Raw genomic sequence first — 19,793 nt, 5'->3', positions numbered from 1 at the left:
TGTCAACAAAGAATCAGAAAATAATTATTTATTCTCTAACAATGATTAAACTAGACAAGACCAGAGTTAGTGTGTCATAAATATTGTTGACTTAAAGTAGCAAACAATAAAAATCTTAAGAAAGGAAAGAAAAAAAAATGGGAAGGGTAGGAAGGAAAAGAAAAGAGGAAAGAGAAGAATCAGGATGCCACAGAAAAGCTTTCAATGGTCAAATCCATTTGTAAAAAGCTGCCTTCTATTTAGGTGACTTTCAGCTAAACTGTCTAAGCATTTGTAATGTGATGCAGCAAGTGGGAAAAAAAGATAATTTTTTAATTCTTCACTAAATGTGCATATAGATACAATCTTCCATTTGTCCAGTCAACAAATATTTATTGTGTACATACTGTATGTCAGCACATTCTGAATATAAAGCAGTGAACTAGGTATATGCTGGTGGAAGAAGACCGATACTAACGAAACACACATAAGTAAATATCACTGTGATAAGTGATGTGGAGAGATTAGAAATAGATATATGACTGGGGTGGGTAGTTACTTTAATTCATCACAGAAGGTTTCTTTGGGAACAGACATTTTAAGCTTTGATCTGAGTAACATGAAACATAGTAAAGAAAATATTCCAGAGCAACTAGTACAAAGGCTTCAAGATAGGAATGTACTTGCTAAATTAGCAGAACAGAATGAAAGCAAGGTGGCTGAAACATAGTAGAAAATGGAGGAAAGTTGTGATGAATTTTCAGAGGGAACAGAACATAAGGGATGTGTATTTTATTCTAGGTGTTATGGGTAGTCCTTGAAAGGTTTTAAGCAGGAAAGTGGATCTGATTTTCATTTAAAAGGATGATTTGGACTGCTGTATGTGAGGAAGAAATTATAATAATCTAGGCAGGAGGTCTTGGGGCCTGGAGGAAGGTCTCTCATGGATATGCAAAGAGGAGGAACTTTGAAAGAAAGAGTCCACAGGACATGATGATGAATTGTAGGATGGGGTAAGTGAAAGAAAGGAGTCAAAGAAAACTTGTAAAGTTCTGTCCAACCAAATAGATGTGGGGGGCATATACTGGAATGGGAAAGACTGGAAGAGGGGGCAATTTGAGGGAATGAAAATGAAGAGATTTGTTGGGGCTTAATTTTAAGATGCATATTAGATAATTCAAGTTAGAGATGTCACATAGACAGTTGAGTCTACAATTTTAAAATTTTGGGAGTCTAAAAGGGCTAGAGTTGGAACACTGGGTGTTAAGAGCATTTGATGGAATTTGAAGCTATGGGACCAGACAAATCACCTAAGGAGAGAATGTACTTGGAGAAAAAAAGTGGCTCCAGCTCTCAGGTGGAACAAAAGAGAAAAAGCCAACCCAGAAGACTTAAGAATAAGTGGTCAGTGAAATAATAAGAAAATAGCAAGAGCAGGGTATCATAGAAGATGAGAAAAATGTGTGCTGATAGAGTGTCACCTGTTGAAGAGTGCTTTTGGACCATCTGGCAGATGAGGGCCTAGAGTCAGCACCAAGAGAGTCATGGTAGACCAGTACAAGAGCTGCCTTTTTAATTTTTTTTTCCTTTTTTTAAAAATTTTTTTTTTATTCGAAAATAGTTTTCAGAAAATGCTACAGTAGTTTTAGGTGTACAACATAGTGATTCACCTTTTCTGTGTGTTATGCTCAGCTCACCATGTTGTAGCTACCATCTGTCACCATACTAACTATTACAGTATCACTGACCATATTCCCTATTATTTCTTTGTACAAGAGCAATCTTAATGGAATGGTAGAGACTGAAGCCTGAAAAGAGTGACTTGGGAAGAGACTATGTGATGAAAAAGCAGATGTAGAGAATATAAAAAATTATCTTCATTCATTTTGCAATGAATGGTGGAAGCAACAGGGGACAGTGGCAGGAAGATGTGGAGGCAAGGGAGTTTGCTTATTTATTTTTCTTTAAAAGTATTGCTAGATTAGTGTGCACATCAACAGGATTAAGCAAGAGAGGAAGAGGGGATTTTTTTAAAGACCATAGTCATTGAGAGGATGGAAACATGGGATCCAGACAAAAGATTTTACCCTTTGAAAAAGCAAAGGAATGTCCAGGGAGGCTGCTTGTGTAATTACCTCACCTTTTCTCTTAATTTATGTTCCATTACATAAATTATCTCATTTGATTCTCATGTAATTCTCACATATCCAGTCATTCCCATTTCCAGAGGAGGAAAATAAAGTTTAGAGAAGTTGAATAATGTCTCCTAGAACATTCAGTTAATAGGCAATAAATGTAGAATTCAAAGTTTTCTTGCAACTTCAACCTGAATGCTCTTTCCACTACATAATACCTTGATGAAGCCACCATTCTAAAGCCTTCTTCAGTGCAACATGGCAGGTAGTCACAGTGTATCACATACAGAGAAGTGCAATTGCTTTGATGCCATTATTCCCATTTGGTTGGTGACTTAGTGATCAGCAAATTGGTTGGTAATTTCAAGTTTGAAATTCCTGGAATCTGCTCGTGTGATGTTTAATGTCCAATGTCCACATCCTTGCTTTCTGAATCGAATGACTACTAGAATATAACAAGGCCACACCTATGCTAGCAACTAACTAACTAGCTAATGAACTAAATCCAAAATCTAATGCTTTTCTCAACAAATTTGGTTCAGATACTTGCTGCCCAGAAATTGCCAGTTCATTTTACCATTTTAAATGGAGTTGCATGCAATAAGAAGGCAGTAAAGTTAAATACCTGGTTATTGAATTAAAAAACAAAGGTAGGGAAAATACAAATCCAAACAAATGATGGTGCAGTACAGAGGAATTTATAATCCTGTATTCAAAAGTTAATGGAATTTGATATTGGATGTCCTCGGTTCAAGTCTTAGATATGATAAACTTTCTTGGCAGTCACTTTCAAGTTGCTTAATCTTTTGGTTTCCTCATTAGTAAAATGAGGGTAGTAGTACTATTCAAAAGAGTTGTGAGAAATAGGATAATCCAGTGAAATAACTTTGTAAACTTGGAGTACCTGTTGGTTGCTATTATTATTTATATAGTGCTACATAATGTGTTTTATTTTGTATTTCTTAACAAGCTTTGTGAGACAAATTTACTCTCCCTTCTGATAATGGTGAAATATTCCTTATGGGGCACTTGGATAAGAGAAGAAAATTGCCTGCAGAGGGACACTTCTCATTCTACCTATTCTAAAAAGCAAATCTTTTGAAATTGCCTCAGTCACATTTTCCCACAGAAGCATGTCCATTACTGCTACCATAGTACTCACTTGAGCCACGCACTCATTTGAATAACAAATGTGCATTGAGGGCCTGTTATATTCCTGGCTCTGAAGGAACTAGACATCAGGATAGTAAAAGGATGGTGACACGTTTCCACTTCTCCAGTAGTTCACAGTGTAGTACGAGGATGTCACCTCTATATAAATTTGTTTATCTATACATCCCTCCTCCCCATTCTCCGTCTCTACCTCCAGGTATGAGCTCTAGAATGCCAAGACCCTGTTTTGGTCATCTTTAGTTTCCTTTATATTACTTGTTACAATTTGTTGCTCATAATAGGTGTTCAATAAAGAATTGAAGAAATATTTTTAATGTATTTTTAAAAATACCAAGGTGTACTAGTGGACTAACAAGCAAGATGGTTTTTCTCATAATGTTTCTCTGGTTACATTTAACAGCAAGTTAAAATTAGATCCTTTTCTTTTTTTTAAGAAAGAAAACCATAGCAACTGTGATGTCGAATGTTTCAGAGAGCACATTTTTAAGGATTTTCTTTTTCTGAATTGCCTATGTCTGAGGCGACTATTTCAATGGAAATTCTAATAAATAATTTGTGGTACTAATAGCCATATAAACTACTGTTTGTATTGATGAAGCAACAGAAACTCCCACATAGAATAGAATGCTTGATAAAATGCTTGAAGAAAAAAATAAATGTGTTGAAAATCCACTGGATATATTTAAATGGTTACTCCCTGGAAATGGTTGAACATTAACCTCTCTTTGTTTCTTGTATCTGTATTTATTACAAAACCTTAGAGATTGTTCTAATGTTTCATATAAATATTTTCCAGAGATTTTTTTTAAGGCATGTCTCTATGAGGAAATCAATTTTATGGTGCTGTCTTCTAAATTAAAGAATGAGCATTTTTACAGAGTGTTATCAGTGAATACTTCTTTGACATACATAATGATTGCCTAATAGTTTTCTCTAAAAGTATTTTTATTGAAGTAATGATTAAAGTATAACTCAATGCCTCAGGAACACTGACTAATGTCATGTTAATCAACTTGACTATTTAAAAAAATGAAGAAGTTGATAGTTTAAATCTAGTTGGTACATGATTCACTTGAACTATCAAAGAAGAAAATGTACTTTATCCAGGACCAAATTTAAAATAAAATTTTTAAAAACTAGCAAAACATCTCAGATACAACTTTTGTACAGTTACAGGCCATATCATTATAAAAATCCAATTTGTTTCTCTTAAAATTTGTAAATTAACCTTTGACTCACAGCATCCATATTGATTAACATCTTTTGAATGCCTACTCTATGCAAAGCACTGAACTAATGTCAAGATAAGTAAAGCATATTTCTGCTTTTAGAGAGCTTATGGGAAGAAATAAGTCATTTGTGCATAACTGCAATGTAGAAAATAAGTGGTATAAATGCCATAGATATTCTGAGGTGGGAGAGATGGATAACATCTGGCTAGGTTTGGACAAGTACAATGAGCTGGGAACAGTAAGATGGAGGATTCTTAACAAATAGACTAGAAACCAGTATCTTTTGGAAGTAACAAGAAATTCAACTTGACTTTAGAGCAGTTTATAGAAGGAGTGCCAGATAAGTCTGGAAATATACACTGGGCTAGGTGGTGAAAGGCCTTGAATTCCAGATTATTTAAGTGTAATTTCATAGTGTTTTTAAAAAAGTTGTAAGGGAACAGTTGCATAACCCTTCTATAGATATGCAACAATTTTTATAAAGAACAGGCTCTAAATCTGAAGATGAAGTCACCTGATTTGTAACCAACATTGAAAAATATTGATTGGGTTCAGCCATACTTTTCAGCCTGCACATTTAGGCCACTTTCAGACACTAAAATATTTATTCTGAGTTTTTGAGGGGGCCTGAATTATTGTTTCTTGTCTGAATTTGGAATAATTGATCTTCCAGATGTTTGAAAACAAAATATCTGCCCTCAGACTTACTCCTGAGTGCTCTATGTACCATGTACACTTTTTCCTCCTTTATTACTGTTTCTTGTACAAAACTGAAGATCAAATTATGATTTATACAAATGGTTTAAGGACTGATGCAGAAAATACTCAAATGCCTGTTTCTTAAAAACAATAAAACCTTCTTGAAATGAAAAAGGGCTTGGGAAGGAAGATTGGAGTGGGGAATTTGAATGAAAAATGGACAGAGGAAGGGAGAGGGAGAACGGGGTAGGGCAGGGAGAGAGAAAGGGAGGGAGAGCAATTATCTTCTAGAAGAAATTGTCATAAAGATAAATTTATTCATGTGTATATTTCAAGAAATGTGAAATAAATACAGAAAATATAAGTAATGCTGCTGTAGATCCAGAATGTTACTAACTACAACCAACTACAGATATTCTGATACATTTTAATGATAGGTTTTGAAAGCGGAGAGTTTAGAAAAGATACCTGGGACATACCATGCAAATTTTGGAGTAGGTCACCCACTAGCAATTCCTGTTTATATTTTTCAGTCTATTGTAAGAATAAATATGAATCCTTAACATCAAATATTTTGAGCTTTAAACAAGTTTTCAACAGTATCACAAGTCTTTTGCTTCACAGATAACATTAGACCAAGAGAGAAAAAAAAAAAAAAAAACACATTAGACCAAGAGGGGAACATAAATACAATTTCTATAGTATTCATAAGAATCCCTCTTTATTTGGAGTTTAGTCACATTGTGGTTTATAAATTTTACTCAGAATTCCATGCAACATTTAAAAAAACCACTTAATGCATATGCAGGATGTCAGAGTTGTGCTTCTTCCATTTCTGCATCTCCACTATTGAAAGAAATACTAGTATAGATGTGTATCCCTAGTGTTCATCCACCATAGATCCTAATTCAAGGACCAAATCCTATATGGAATAAGAGAAAACATAAGATAGAATGATGGCCAAGACGGTTTCCCTTCACAACTCTGACTAGCCACATCAGTGGTCCAAGAAATGTATTGGATGCCAGCCATAATTCAAAGAGAAGAAAAAAAAAAAAACCAGAGCCTTGTAAATAGTAATGCTGTGTTGATGGGGCCTGTGATTCCCAGTCATGGTTATCTTCTTCAATGTTGAGCATAATACGGACTGGCAAAAATTTTAATTTTTTTAGGTATTTTCCCCTATAGACACAGAACTCTGTCAGTATAAATCACTGGAGAAATATTCCGATATTAAACCTTTGCAAATTAACATCCAAGACCACTATTATTGGAATTATTAGCACTTGATCTTTCCTATGAGATCTGGACCATCATAGTAGGGTTTTTGGTATGTCCATGTTTGACCTAAGCCCTTTCTGATGACACAAATATACAATGATAGAGGGAGAAAAGTGTCTCAAGGTACAGCCATATATACAGTTTTGCTACTTTCTTCGTTTTCCTTAAGAATTTCCAGGTCATGAGTTGCCTGGGTGGATCAGCTGGCTAAGTGTCTGCCTTTGGCTCAGGTTATGATTCTGGAATCCCAGGATGAAGCCCCGCATTGGGCTCTCTGCTCAGTGGGGTGTGTGTTTCTCCCTCTGCCTTTCACCCTGCTCGTGCTCTCTCACCCAGCTAGTGCTCCCTGGCTCTTGCTCTTACTCTCTCAAATAAATAAATAAAATCTTTTAAATAAAAATTACCGGGTTAAATTTCAGGGTGTTTTAGAGGTTTTCAATAGGGAAACTGTGGTCTTTCAAACAAATGGACAACTTTAATAAAATCATAAATTTTGAGAAGCTACTCAGGACTTTATCTTGAGTCAGGTACTGTCCTTGTGGTAGATAAGAAGAAGTAAGAAAGTTAGCTTTTATGTCATTGTTATCCTGTTGTCATCCTCACTCCTCCTTGCATTTTCTCTCCTCTCTGTGTTCTGATATAAGTTTGCCATTAGCTGTAAAGAACAACATGCTAATAGAGAAAGAGTGGAGAATGTTAGCAGTAGTGACTGAAAGTCTTAGGGAGGAAATAGCAATTCAATTTGTATTATACAGAGATCAGAAAAACTAATGAGCAACAGCGTAATATGGATAAGTAACGTAACCTATCTCTTAGTTTCTTTGGAAAATGTGGTTCTTATTCCTATATACCCTAAAGAGTTGTTTCTAGGACAAAAGCATCAGCTTTTGGGTCGAAGAATCTTCAAAAAATAGGAACCAACCATACTACATAATTATTAAATCTTAGCACATTTTATATTTTGAAATTAATCTAGCATCAGAGATAATATATAGTATGCCTTTGAATCAAAAGGCCATTAGTTATTACATTTTTGTTGGATAATAATGATTTAGGCAAATGTCTCATCTCTATATAAGTACAGCTTGATACCATTGCTACAAAAAATATTAATGCAGTAGACTTAAGATGAATATGTGGCTCCACATTAATGTGAGGTTGAAGGTCATGTTCTTCTGCTATCAAATCAGTTCTGAATAATAGTTATCTTTAAAGCTGTTTAAACTTGAGATTTTCATTACTAATAGAAGAAATAAATCAAGGAAACATTGTGCTTACAACATTTCTGGAAGCTTTTCAGAGGAAGCAGCTGTGGTTTCTTTAGACTCCCAAGTCTATTATGCAGGTTAGCAGTATATTTTATAATGAGTTCTAGACCACCTGCCTTTCCAAGGAAATTAATATTGAGATGGATTTTTTTTGTCTTTTTTTGTTCTCAGTACCTATGTGTAAGGTTTTCCTATTCAGTGAATTTGGGCACCCCATAAAAATGTTCATTCAGTGTTGTTCAGCTATAGATTATTATTTTTAAAGACACTGTCTAAATGTGTTTTCAACAAATTCTTGGTGAGTTTGAGATTGAAACATACACTTCTCTAGTAAAACTGTCAGCAGATAATGTACATACAGTTTTACTTTAAGGTAATAAAGGAGGCCTATAATGAATAAAACAGTGTTTCAAATTAATTTGACTATAGTTTTAAGCCATTAGAACTTCAAATTATTGATCTAATTATTTCCCTTCTTCTCACATTTATAGGAGTTTCGGGGGGGAAATCAATGGATTCAGGAAGCAGTAGGAATTTGGAGAATACAGTGAATAGGGTCTATCCTGATCAGCTTATTCCAAAGATAAACACAAGCAAGAAAATGTCTACCTTAGCAAACCAACCAAGCATCCTGGAAATGTCACAAGAGGTTAAGAAAAGCTGTGGAGAAAAACAGATAGAAATCACAGCAGAAAGAATAAAAATGGCAAAAAGCATCAAAGAAAAACAAAGTAATGATTTAGAGAAAGTGGCCTTTAAAAGGAAGGCAGAAAATGAAGAAAAGCCAGCTGGAAAGAAAGAGGCAAAAATAACAGAACTTGACAGCACGTTGATCACCATGCCTCTGCCTCACATTCCCTTAAAAAATATCATGGATGTGGAGGTGAAGTTGGTCTACATTGATGAAGAGGATGTGAGCTATGAGTTTGTTGAGTCCTTCATGTCCTCTGGGATACGACCAACGTGCCGAGCTGCTGAAATACTAGACCCTTTGCATGTACCTAATGTGAGCTTTCTGCCCCAGATTGACAAATGGCTTCAGGTAGCCTTAAAGGATGCCAGCTCTTGCTACAGACAAAAGAAATATGCTGTGGCAGCAGGACAGTTCAGAACAGCATTGGAGGTATGGAATTAAAGAATATATAGATTGGGGACAGGAAACTGTGAAATGGAAAGTTTGATTACATTGAGCAGCTCTGATCATACTGTAATAAACAGTGATCATAGAGTGAAAATATTGAATGATGTCAGAATTATACAATTGCCAGTTTATATAAAGCAAATAAGGTATGCCTGCAAATTATATGCCTGTGTGCACTTAACATGTAGAAATCACCCCAAAAGCACACCTCATGCTTTTTTCTGTTAACAAACCCTATAGTGAATGGTAACATATAAAAATGCTGTTGGTTTTGTAATTTAGGTGTATACCTATAAAAGCCATAAAATTTTAGTACGGTGTGGTGGATAGAATATAGATTCTCTCTCTAGAAATAAGCAGTTAATGAGTATATGAATTTTCCCCTTTTGGTATGTAGTGTTCATAATTAAATGCAACTATCTTTGCTGCTTAGCATGGGCTGATAATTTATGCCTGATACTTATTAAAAACAAAATAACACCATTTTACTTTATCATCAAACTTCAATTTCCTTCCCATTCTAGTGGGCTTTATAAATAATTATTTTTCTCTCTGCAAGCAAGTAAATTGGTCAGTATTGTTTATGGCATAAAGAAATAGCCCACGGATAAAATAAACTTGGGAATCACCACTGAAACACAAAATAGGTAGTGGGAAAAATTGTTCCATCTTATGACTCACTGAATCTATAAAAGGTCCAAAGTGGGTCATTAGAAGTCATACTGACCTGACAATATTGGTGACTGCATATTTCATTAATTACAAAAAAAAAAAATTTTCCAATGCATTCTATGTGTGCTTGGTGGCTCCTGGAGATAGAAAAACGTGAGTTAGAATGTGGTCCTTTCCCCTAACAATCTGGTGAGGGAGCCAAACTGGTAAACAGTTAAATAGAGATAGCATAAAGGGGCAATGACAGAAGCATGAGCAGGAGTTAAGTGTGAGCTGTTTGTGGTAGAGATGTAAAGAGTAAAGTATTATTTCCACTATTACTTGCAGGTTAAAATGACTATATCTGCAATGAATTATTAATGGATAATGCCAGACAATGGTGTCCCTAAATATTTAAAAAGAGACTCTAAACACAGAAAAGAGGCCCAAAGAGATGAAGTGATGAAGTAGTGCACAAATGGATGCATCTATAAATACTTCTGTCCTCACAGAGGGTCGTCTACCCAAAGTAAGGAAGAGTGATGCATTATGTAAACTTGTGAACTGTGTAGAAAGTGCCAAAAAATTTAAGTTATCCACAAACCGCTGAGAGTCCTATCCTGTCCTTTGAGCTAAAGACCAGAGGCCTCTGACTAGGGAAAGGATGCTAAAGAAAGGTTCCAAGAAGAACCCTGAGATCTTCTACTAAGGCCATTTTCTGCTGAATTTTTTTTTAGGGCTGGGACCAGGGTTAAATGTATAATTTTAAAGATAAGAAAGATTATAAACTTCAAATTAAGTCTGGGTAGAAGGGAAAACTATCTGTATTAACTGGAAGAAAATATCTGGTTTTTCCATAAAACCCAATATTCAAAATTATAAAATTTGAATCAGGTTTTAATGACCCCAAGATATAACTATACTAGAAAATACTTTTGTTTTCTCTCTCTCTCTCTCTCTCTCTTGCAGCCAACGCTCACACTCTCTTTCCCTCTTTCCTCTACCTCTCTCCATTCCTCCCCCACCCCCCCAACAAGGGTTTTTAGGAAAGTGTTGGATGTTGACACTAATTACTGGTAATTAACAAAGGTAATTATTTTGAGACCAAAACTTAACTTAGACATCTGGCCTAGCTTTTGTCTAATTATCGTGGGAGTTAACTTTGAAATTTTACCTAGAATGTCTCTTAATAAACCAGAATTGCTGGGAATAGAAAAGATTTTTAAACTCTTTAATCCTTTCTTCTCCTAAATTTAACTTCCTCAATACTGACTGTTCATAGGTATTATTTAATGCATCTCTCACTTTTCATTAGGTCTTAACATGACTTCAAGTAGTGTAGAATGGATGATAGAGACTAAGGCATTATGATAAGGATCACACCTGAAAGACAGATGCATGAATACATATTTGAATATATGTAAGCTAAGATTAGGTTTGGCTGCAAGTGACAGAAAACCTAAAATAACAGAATCTAAAGCAAGAAAGGTTTTTGTGTTGTTTTATTTTGGTTTTCCACATAAATGTAGGTAGTCAAATGCTGGTATGGTATGATCATCAGAGCTCCAGATTCTACTTTGTTCCTCAAGATGTGGCATTGACCTCATGATCCAAATGGTAGCTCCTATTGGTGTCATCATATCCACATTCTAGCCAGCCAGAAGGCAAGAAAAGGAAGAAGAGAGGCACAGTTTATCCCCATGAGCACAATTCACAGGGGTTACACACACTATTCCCATTTTTCTTTTTTCCATTGACCCAAATTTAGTCATGTGGCCACACAAACCTGTAAGGGAGGCTGAAAACTGTCGTCTTTATTTTAGATGGCCCTGATATTCAGGGGTTGTATTAATAATAAGAAGATACTTGATGGCTTTTAAAGATTTCGCATCTTCTCATACTACATCAATAGACAACATATCTTTTTGACATTTAGTTACATTTCTTATGAAATTTCTGCCATTGTTATCTTGAATTTTTGCCTATATGTTTTGGATTTTGTCAGCTGCCTTTCCTATATCTGTTGATAATTGTATTTTTGCCCATGTTCTTGTATTATGATGATAAAATACATTAATTAATTTTTAAATGTTAATCCAGTGTTGCATTTTTGGGGAAAGCCCCTCTTGTTCATGAGGAGTTATTATTTTTTTATGTGTATTGCCAGATTCAATTTGCTAAAATGTTTCAAGTTTTTTTTTTAAGATTTTATTTTTAAAAATTTAAAAAAATTTTTTTAAAAAGTAAATAAATACATAAAGTAATAAATAAATAGAAAGATAAATAAATTAAAAGATTTTTATTTATGTATTTGTGAGCAAGAGAGAGAGCAAGCACGAGCGGAGGAGGAGTAGAGTGAGAGGGAGATGCAGACTCTGCTGAGCAGGGAGGACAATGCCCTGGGACTCTGGGAGCGTGACCTGAGCGAAGGCAGATGGATAACTGGCTGAGCCACCCAAGTGCCCCTGTTTAAAGGATTTTTGCATCTATATTTACGGGGAATATTGGTCTGCAGTTTTGTTTTCTTATAATTTGTTTGTGTGGTTTTGTTATCAGGGTGATATTGGCCATAACTAGTGATTTGGGAAGTGTTTTTTCTTCTATTTTCTAAAAGGATGTGTGTAGAATTGGAATTATTTCTTGAATGTTTGGTAGAATTTACCAGTGAAGCCATCTGGACCTGAAATTTTCTTTGTGGATTTTGAACTAAGAATTCAGTTCTTTAATAGTTGTGGATTGTTGATGTTATCTGCTTCTTGAGTGAGCTTTAGTAATTTATGTCTTTCAAGAATTTGTCCATTTCGTTTAAAAGGTTTGTTTTTTAATTTTAGCTCTTCTCTTATTGGATGTGTAGTGTTCTCTAATTTTAGTTTATAATTGCATTTCTATGATAAACATTTTTCATATATTTATTGGTCACTTGTGTATTCTTTAAGAAGTGTAAGTTTATTTCTGCCTATTAACAAAAATAAACTATTTAGGTTTACAGAAAAAAAATAATAAGAAGAGAATGGATATTGAAGGATAACTAGCAATTTTCCCATAAAATGCTTATTACTTGAGAGGCTTGGGAAAATACAGAATGCTTGCCAAATGGGTGGTACAAAGTTGGCTATAGGAGTACACAGAATACTGGTTGTGGTTAAAGATAGAACCACAGAAAAGAAACAAAAATAAAACTGGGGAAAGGCTCTGAAGATTCTTATGATAATTTTCAATGTTTCTAATAACTCCATTAGAAATATTCTACTTAGGTGTTGGTTTCCTTGTACTATTGACAAATTATTAGCTCCTTTTGTTTTCATAACATGCTCACTAACTAGATAGGTAAATTTATAATACTTTTTTGAATGATTAAGATAAAATGGTAAGCAATGATTCAGAAGATAACAACTTAGCTTCCATAAAGCAGTCAATTTCGATCTTTTAGGATTTCAGAACACAGGAAGCATTTATTTAAATGGGTTTGATGAAATAATTTATTTTTTATGATTTACTTTTACTATATAAAGTTGAACCAATTATGTGGGTGAGATTAGTGCTTAACTCTGTGACCAACTCATCCATCTTCGTTAAGTTTTATTAAAATCAGCCATTATTTACTCTTGGGTTTGTATTCACATCAGAAGACATACCAGGGGCGCCTGGGTGGCTCAGTGGGTTAAGCCGCTGCCTTCGGCTCAGGTCATGATCTCAGGGTCCTGGGATGGAGTCCCGCATTGGGCTCTTTGCTCAGCAGGGAGCCTGCTTCCTCCTCTCTCTCTCTCTGCCTGCCTCTCCGTCTACTTGTGATCTCTCTCTGTCAAATAAATAAATAAAATCTTAAAAAAAAAAAAAGAAGAAGACATACCAATAGGGCAGAAGTTATAAGCTGAAGATAAAAACACATTCATATTAAACCACATTTGTATGCTTAGATCCTTAATTTTTAAAGGACAGTTTTGTGTTTTTTTTTTTCCTGAAGTGATCAAAGACCTGATGATAAAGAGCACAGGAAATCATTTTGATAAAACATAAATCTTTGCTTTTTAGCCAGATTACTTAAAAGGTAAAGGAGGAAAACCTTTCACAATCTCTTATCGGGGGCAGACCAATAGTCCAAGAAAACTTTTGTCCTTCTGGCAGATGAAAAATATTAAGTTCTAGTTTTTCTTAAGTATAACATTAATCATATCACAGCTTATTAAAAAAAACTTATAATAAATTTATTTAATTTTATCCAGCTCAGACACACATAAAATTACTTTCCCAAGGTTCTTTCTCCATAACCTTTCTACAACTTTTTTAGATTCAGATTTTTTCCTATTTTTTCCATCTTGTCTACTTCTCTTTAAGATAAAATTACTTTTTCCTCAACAAAAATGCATCTCCATTCCTCACACTTTCTTTTACTGAAAACACGCATCCTACTTTCCCTGCACATACAGTATTTCCCTTATTATATCTAGAAATTTTAATTGTATATTAGTATTTTTCACCCTTTAAATCCTAAATTTTAGTAAAAATTAAACAATTGTGAACTGTTACATCAGCATTCTTTAAATTGGCAAATTTACATTTTATGTTTTCTAGAGTCAAATCCTTCCTTAGAGTACAATTTTTTCAGTGTGGCATAAAATATGTTTAGTGATAGATCCAAATATCTTTAGTTCCTTTGTAAAAAGGAATCCTAAAGAGGATAAACCTACGTTCAATAATTAATGTTTCAGTTTTACCTTATTTGGAAGTGATCTGGATATTTAATGAATTTAACATAGCTCATCATTGAACTTTTTAGCAAATTTTCAGGTTTTAGGTTACTATAAAGATTTGAAGAAACTATCTGAAAAGTTCACCTAACAACTTTTTACCCTACCTGACATAGGAAAGTTGTTCAAGTTTGAGGCTGAGGGCCAAAAAAGAATTCTTAAGACGTCTTTGGTGCACAAAGGTTTTATTAAAGCATGGGGACAGGACCTGTGGGCAGAAAGAGCTGCACTGGGGTCAAGAGGAGTGGCCTATTATATACTTTCAAGTTGGGAGGGAGTTAGGAGTAGTATAAGCCTCCCAGGTATTTTTAGAAATAGGGTTTCCAGGATCCTGAGGGGACTAGCTATTGTTAGGAAAGGTCATTTATTATTGTTTAGTAAAAACTCAGTCATGACACCCTTCAGCTTTATATTGGTGGTCATAGACTTGGGGGATGATTGCCAAGATATATCTTGGAGGGGGGTAGAGATATATGAAGTTTCCAAAGAAATTTTTCATTGTTAAGGGGGATTTACAGGGTCCTGGGGGTTGGGCTACGATTTCTTTTTGCCCTTAGCAAAATATCAACATCCAAGCAGTTGAGTCCCTAGAGAAATGTCACTCTGCCTGATGAAGTTCTAGAACCTAGGTGAGGTTCGGTGGGCTGAGGTCCGGAGCCGATGACCAAGAAAGAATTCTTGAGACATCTTTGGTGCAAAATGGCGGTTTATTAAAGCACGGGGACAGGACCCGTGGGCAGGAAGATCTGCTGCCCCTGGTTGTGAGGGATGGCAGGTTATGTACCCTGCGGTTGGGGGAAGGTGAGGGGAAAGAAGGTTTCAATGGAGTTTTCATATGCTAAAGAGGGCCTACAAGGTGCCAGGATATCGGAGGCCTACTGAAGGACTTGCCCTTGCGGCTTCATCGATGTTGTCTTTAGGCCAGCCATTAACATCAAGATAGTTGGGAGATTTTTTGGTGGGATGTCATAATCCTTCTATCAATTGTCTTTGTTAGTGAGATTTAGGACATTTGTAAGCCAAGGGAGACTCCTGTCTTGCAGGATTGTGATCTCTGCAAGTTAACTATTGGTTTATCATTCATGGCAGTCAGGACTGCCTGAGGAATGCTACACATATGACTGAGGGGGAGCGGATGGAGAGGGGGGTGTAAGGTGCCAGCTTTTGCTTTGTTTTCAGCCAGCCTCCTGCTCCCTCATCATGCCTATTTCAAAGATTTGTCAATGGGCTACAGGTAGTAAGGAAATGTAGTAATTTTTCTTCTGCCATTGTTTCTCACATTACGACCTACATGTGTTTTAATTTACTTGTTCTTAACAATTATGTTTAGATTACCCACAAAAACTTGATAAAACATTAGAAAAAGTCAGTCATCTTAAGTTATTTTTTTGGACAACATATTTTAATAGAGATATAAGAACTTACTTGATTAGTAAACCTAGGTAGAATAAAAGTTTTATGTTTATTGCTGAAAACACTAAAGACATACCTTAAACTGCTTTTATGTACTAGAGATTATTACTCTAATAACTTTAATTTTGTTAAATTAGCTTTTATTTACTAAAGATTAATCCTAGATCATGTGAACTTAAAAATCATTTGGGTTAATTTTTTTATATTTCTGAGCATTTTAGAATACCCAGTACTTACAAGCACTTGCCTTTAAACCAACTAAATAGAGCTTTTTTATAAATTAATTTTGGCAACATCCATCCAGCGGTAGAAAAATATCATATATCTACGATACACATATATAGACACACATAAACACACATACACAGAGACCTTATAGTTTCATTTAGAAATTTTAACCATAAAACAGGCACGATAATGTAAAATTCATTAATTATAAAAGAACAGTTGGAATAAATTAAGTTTGTTTGCTCAGCTGGCTAAAGCTTTTTCTACTAATATTGTGGAGAAGACACTTAAGATTTGTATTTGTCCTAACTAATAAACTCATGGAAGCTGTGGAGCATTTTTTATAAAACAAGGAAGAAAAGGAAAGGAAAGGGAGGAACTCCCCCCTCCCGCCCCATTTTTTTTCTTCCAGTAAGAATTACCTCCCCAAAATTTTTACTTTCAAGAGATGGCCTAGATAAGAGTTTCCATCTCAAAGGCACAGGGAAGAATGTAAGTTCCTCCAAGAAGGACTTTAGTTTTCTAAGGCCAATATTTACAAGTCTTTTGAGATAAATGGGGGAGATTTTAGGATTGGTTAAAAAGGAATAGATGAACCTTGAGCTGCCTCTGGAGCAGCATTTTTAGTGCTGAGAAGACACATAAGATGGGGACAGTTGTTCTCAATTCCTCAAAGAATTGGCTCACAGCCTAAAGGACACCAAGGGTTGATCCACCAATTTAACTACACTATTTTTTTAGTAAGTTCTTTTTCAAATCCCTCAGACGGTTTTTTCTTTTTCTCTGGGTATAGAGTTTCATTTTGGCTTAAAAGAGAGGAAGCCTAAAAATAAATTCTTATCAGGCTCTGTAATTGGGCCAGTTTTTGACCACAGAGCTACTTTGTAGCTGTTAGCCAAGACAAACAGTAAATACTTCTGACAGTACTGAGCAACCCCTTAGACATATGAGGTGTCCCCAAAGAGGTTGCAGAAGATATTTTAATTTCCTCTCTCTACAAAGTACTACAGACAGAGAGCTGGGAAAGCTGAATCTACTAAGAATTCTCACCCTTAGTTGGCTTCTGCCAGTTTTTCCAGGATCCCATCTGCAGATTCTGACTGGGGTTTAAAATGGAGAGAGTAGCTCTGATATTTACTAGAATTTGGCAAGGTTTTTCATTAAATTTAATTTTAGTTTCCTTTAGCTGTTTAAGGGAATAATGTAACAGTTTACCAGGAAATGAGTGAGTCCCATCAGTTTGGGGAGGGGCCCATATGAGGGCCTTCCTTTGAAGGTAGATATGGGAGCATATGAGTTGGTGTTAAAGAATTTGCATAGGGCCTTTGAGGACAGTCTGTTTTCTAGTGTCCCAGATGATTACAACTGAGACATCAGTTTCTGGACCAGTGTTTTGACGATGGATTTTTAGGAGGCTATAATGGGAGAGGCCTAGGTGTTATTTTAGATATCTTTTGTGTCTTTAGTTGTTCATTAGCCTTTTGCAACAAAACTTTCAATAAAGTATTTTAGAGTCTTGAAGCTTTTTGGAAGCTTCTATATACCAATTAAGATAGGTATCTTATTCTGTTCGTTTGATTTGGGAGGCCTAGCTTTTAAGTTACTTCTTAAATAAACAATCTTATCTAAATAAGACCTTAATGGTCATTGTAACTCTAGTTGTTTTTTAGTACGATTGTGCCATTTTTGTAGATATTTATAGCTTCTGTGTCCAAAGTTCTCAGACATAAAGTAAACTGTATGGCAGAAGGTGCCACACGTAACTCTCTGGATTTTAAGGATCCAAATTTTATCATTCATTCTTTCATTAATTCATTTTAGCTTAGCCTTTGGGTCTCTCAGAGTCAAATTAAGACCTGAAAAGGATGTGCAGCCAGATTAAGAGCTGTGTCATGTTTTACAGTATACTTCATTGCATGGAAATGTTCTTAAAGTTGTTAGATGACCCTGTCAATCTAACCCATTCTGATTAACCAACTTATCCTTCCATGGGAGTCTTTGAGTTACATAATGAGTGATCTAACAGCCTTCACGTGTTTGACTCTTGCCCACCAATTTTTGTGGCTTTTTTAGTTTCTAAGATTCCCATTAGCAGTTAGCCTTTACCTCATTTTTACATTACATACCAGCAATAACCAACAAATTGGAGGCTGGGGAAAGAACTGAACTGGCAAACTTCAACAAATAGGGACTATGGGTGAGGATCTCGAGATAGGATCAAGGGCTGAGGTTTATATGTTACTGCAGACTGACCAATAGAAGGCTGTGCATGTACTACCAGCAATTCCCTTCGTGGAACCTGGGACCAGGATAAGGATTGAGCCAACAGAACCCTAAGAATGGGGGCTACAGACTGATTCCAGACAAATGGAGGACTGCAGCTGCCTCCAGCAATTCCAAGCATGGAATCTGGAGAAGGATTGCAAACAAACGGGGAACTACAGACTAAACCATCAGCAATTTCCAACATGGAATTTGGAAGTAGTACCAAAGGCTAGGGTTTTTTACTCAAAACCCTGGGAATTGCAGACTGAAAAACCAAGTAGATCTGGAGCTCCACACAAAGTAAGCAGAGCTCAGAACCAAGAACTCACCCACAGCCCTCAGAAATGGCAAGAAAGACACACTCAGACTGTTCACAGGTTATCATGCCTGTGTTTCTCATTGTCCCTGAAGTTATCGAAATCTCCTTTAATCTTGCTGCTGCCATCAAATCTATTAAAAAAAAAATTCAACGGAGTAAATTTAAAGATCTAATTGGCTTTATTCAATAGTTCAAGAATGTGGCAGCATGCTATCTAGCGGTAGAAAGGAGCTCTGAAGGGCAAAAGGCAGAAAAGGGGCAGGAAAAGGAAATTATTAATAAAGAATGCATTGTTTTAGGCAAAATCGCCCTTAAGAATAGAAAGGGTTCATCAGGTGGATTATCTAAATAGTGATGACCAGCTAGTTTCATGTTGACTGGTTGAAGGTTATATTTCTGGAAGGCTGAAACGGTTAGGTATTAAGTCCATCTGCTGACATGGGGCTTAGCACAACTGATTCCACTTGGGGCCTGTTATCTCTTTGTTTAACAGAGGGGACTATTCTTTTGTTACTAATGAAAAAACTAAGTGACAGATAGGTTGAGTCTCTTGCTGGAGGGACAACAGTTAGAAGTGGTAGAACCAGAAGTGAACCAGGGTGGTCTCGTTCCCCAATTAACCACTATGCCTTTAGCTACTCTAACTGTGAGTTTGTTGGAAATACAGAATTTTAGATTGTGCCAAGATAGTGATCCTTGTGCACACTGTAATTTGAGAAGCATAAGTCAACATTGACGATTTGCCCTTCAGTTGAAACTTCACAGTTTGCTTCTTAACTTAAAATGTTCTATGCTCTCACTAATTTCATAAGAAAGAATTTCCTTTTAAATCACTTTTTTTCGATAACAGTGCTCTAGAATTTTTGAATTTCAAGGACCTGTAAATAAAAAAAAAAAAAGTTAGTGGTAGAAGAGAGGATTTACACTATATTTGTATTGTCCAAGAACATTATAAAAATTACAGTCTGTTTCACCATTATTTTATAAAAGTATGGAACAGTTTAATGCCAAAGGGATAGAAAATAGAAAGGGCACACTGTGGTTCACTTGGTTAAGCATCTGACTTCAGCTCAGGTCATGATCTCAGGGTTCTGAGATTGAGCCCCACATGGAGCCCCATTATCAGCTGGAAGTCTGCTTGTCTCTCTCTCTCTTCTCTCTCCACCCCATCTTCTGACTCATGCTCTCTCTCTCTCTCTCTCAAATAAAATCTTTAAAAAAAAGAAAAAAGAAAGGATACACTCTCAGAATGAAGGATATT

General features: G+C 35.6%; 1 protein-coding gene across 3 annotated transcripts in view; it reads left to right on the top strand.

Annotated features, from left to right (window-relative positions):
- Positions 1-19,793, top strand: part of SPATA16 (spermatogenesis associated 16) — a 221,512-nt gene that overhangs the window by 15,413 nt on the left and 186,306 nt on the right. For all 3 annotated transcript variants that reach the window (XM_032842387.1, XM_032842388.1, XM_032842389.1), the window contains one exon: positions 8,259-8,890. In XM_032842387.1, coding sequence (XP_032698278.1) covers positions 8,279-8,890 — 612 coding nt within the window. In that variant the 5' untranslated portion in view covers positions 8,259-8,278. The remainder of the gene's footprint in view (positions 1-8,258; positions 8,891-19,793) is intronic.

The sequence above is a fragment of the Lontra canadensis genome, unplaced genomic scaffold (genome assembly GCF_010015895.1).
Source record: "Lontra canadensis isolate GAN:19392208 unplaced genomic scaffold, GSC_riverotter_1.0 scaffold129, whole genome shotgun sequence".
Taxonomy (NCBI): domain Eukaryota; kingdom Metazoa; phylum Chordata; class Mammalia; order Carnivora; family Mustelidae; genus Lontra; species Lontra canadensis.
Note: the sequence above shows the minus strand (reverse complement) of the source record. Positions and strands in the feature narration are given on the sequence as shown.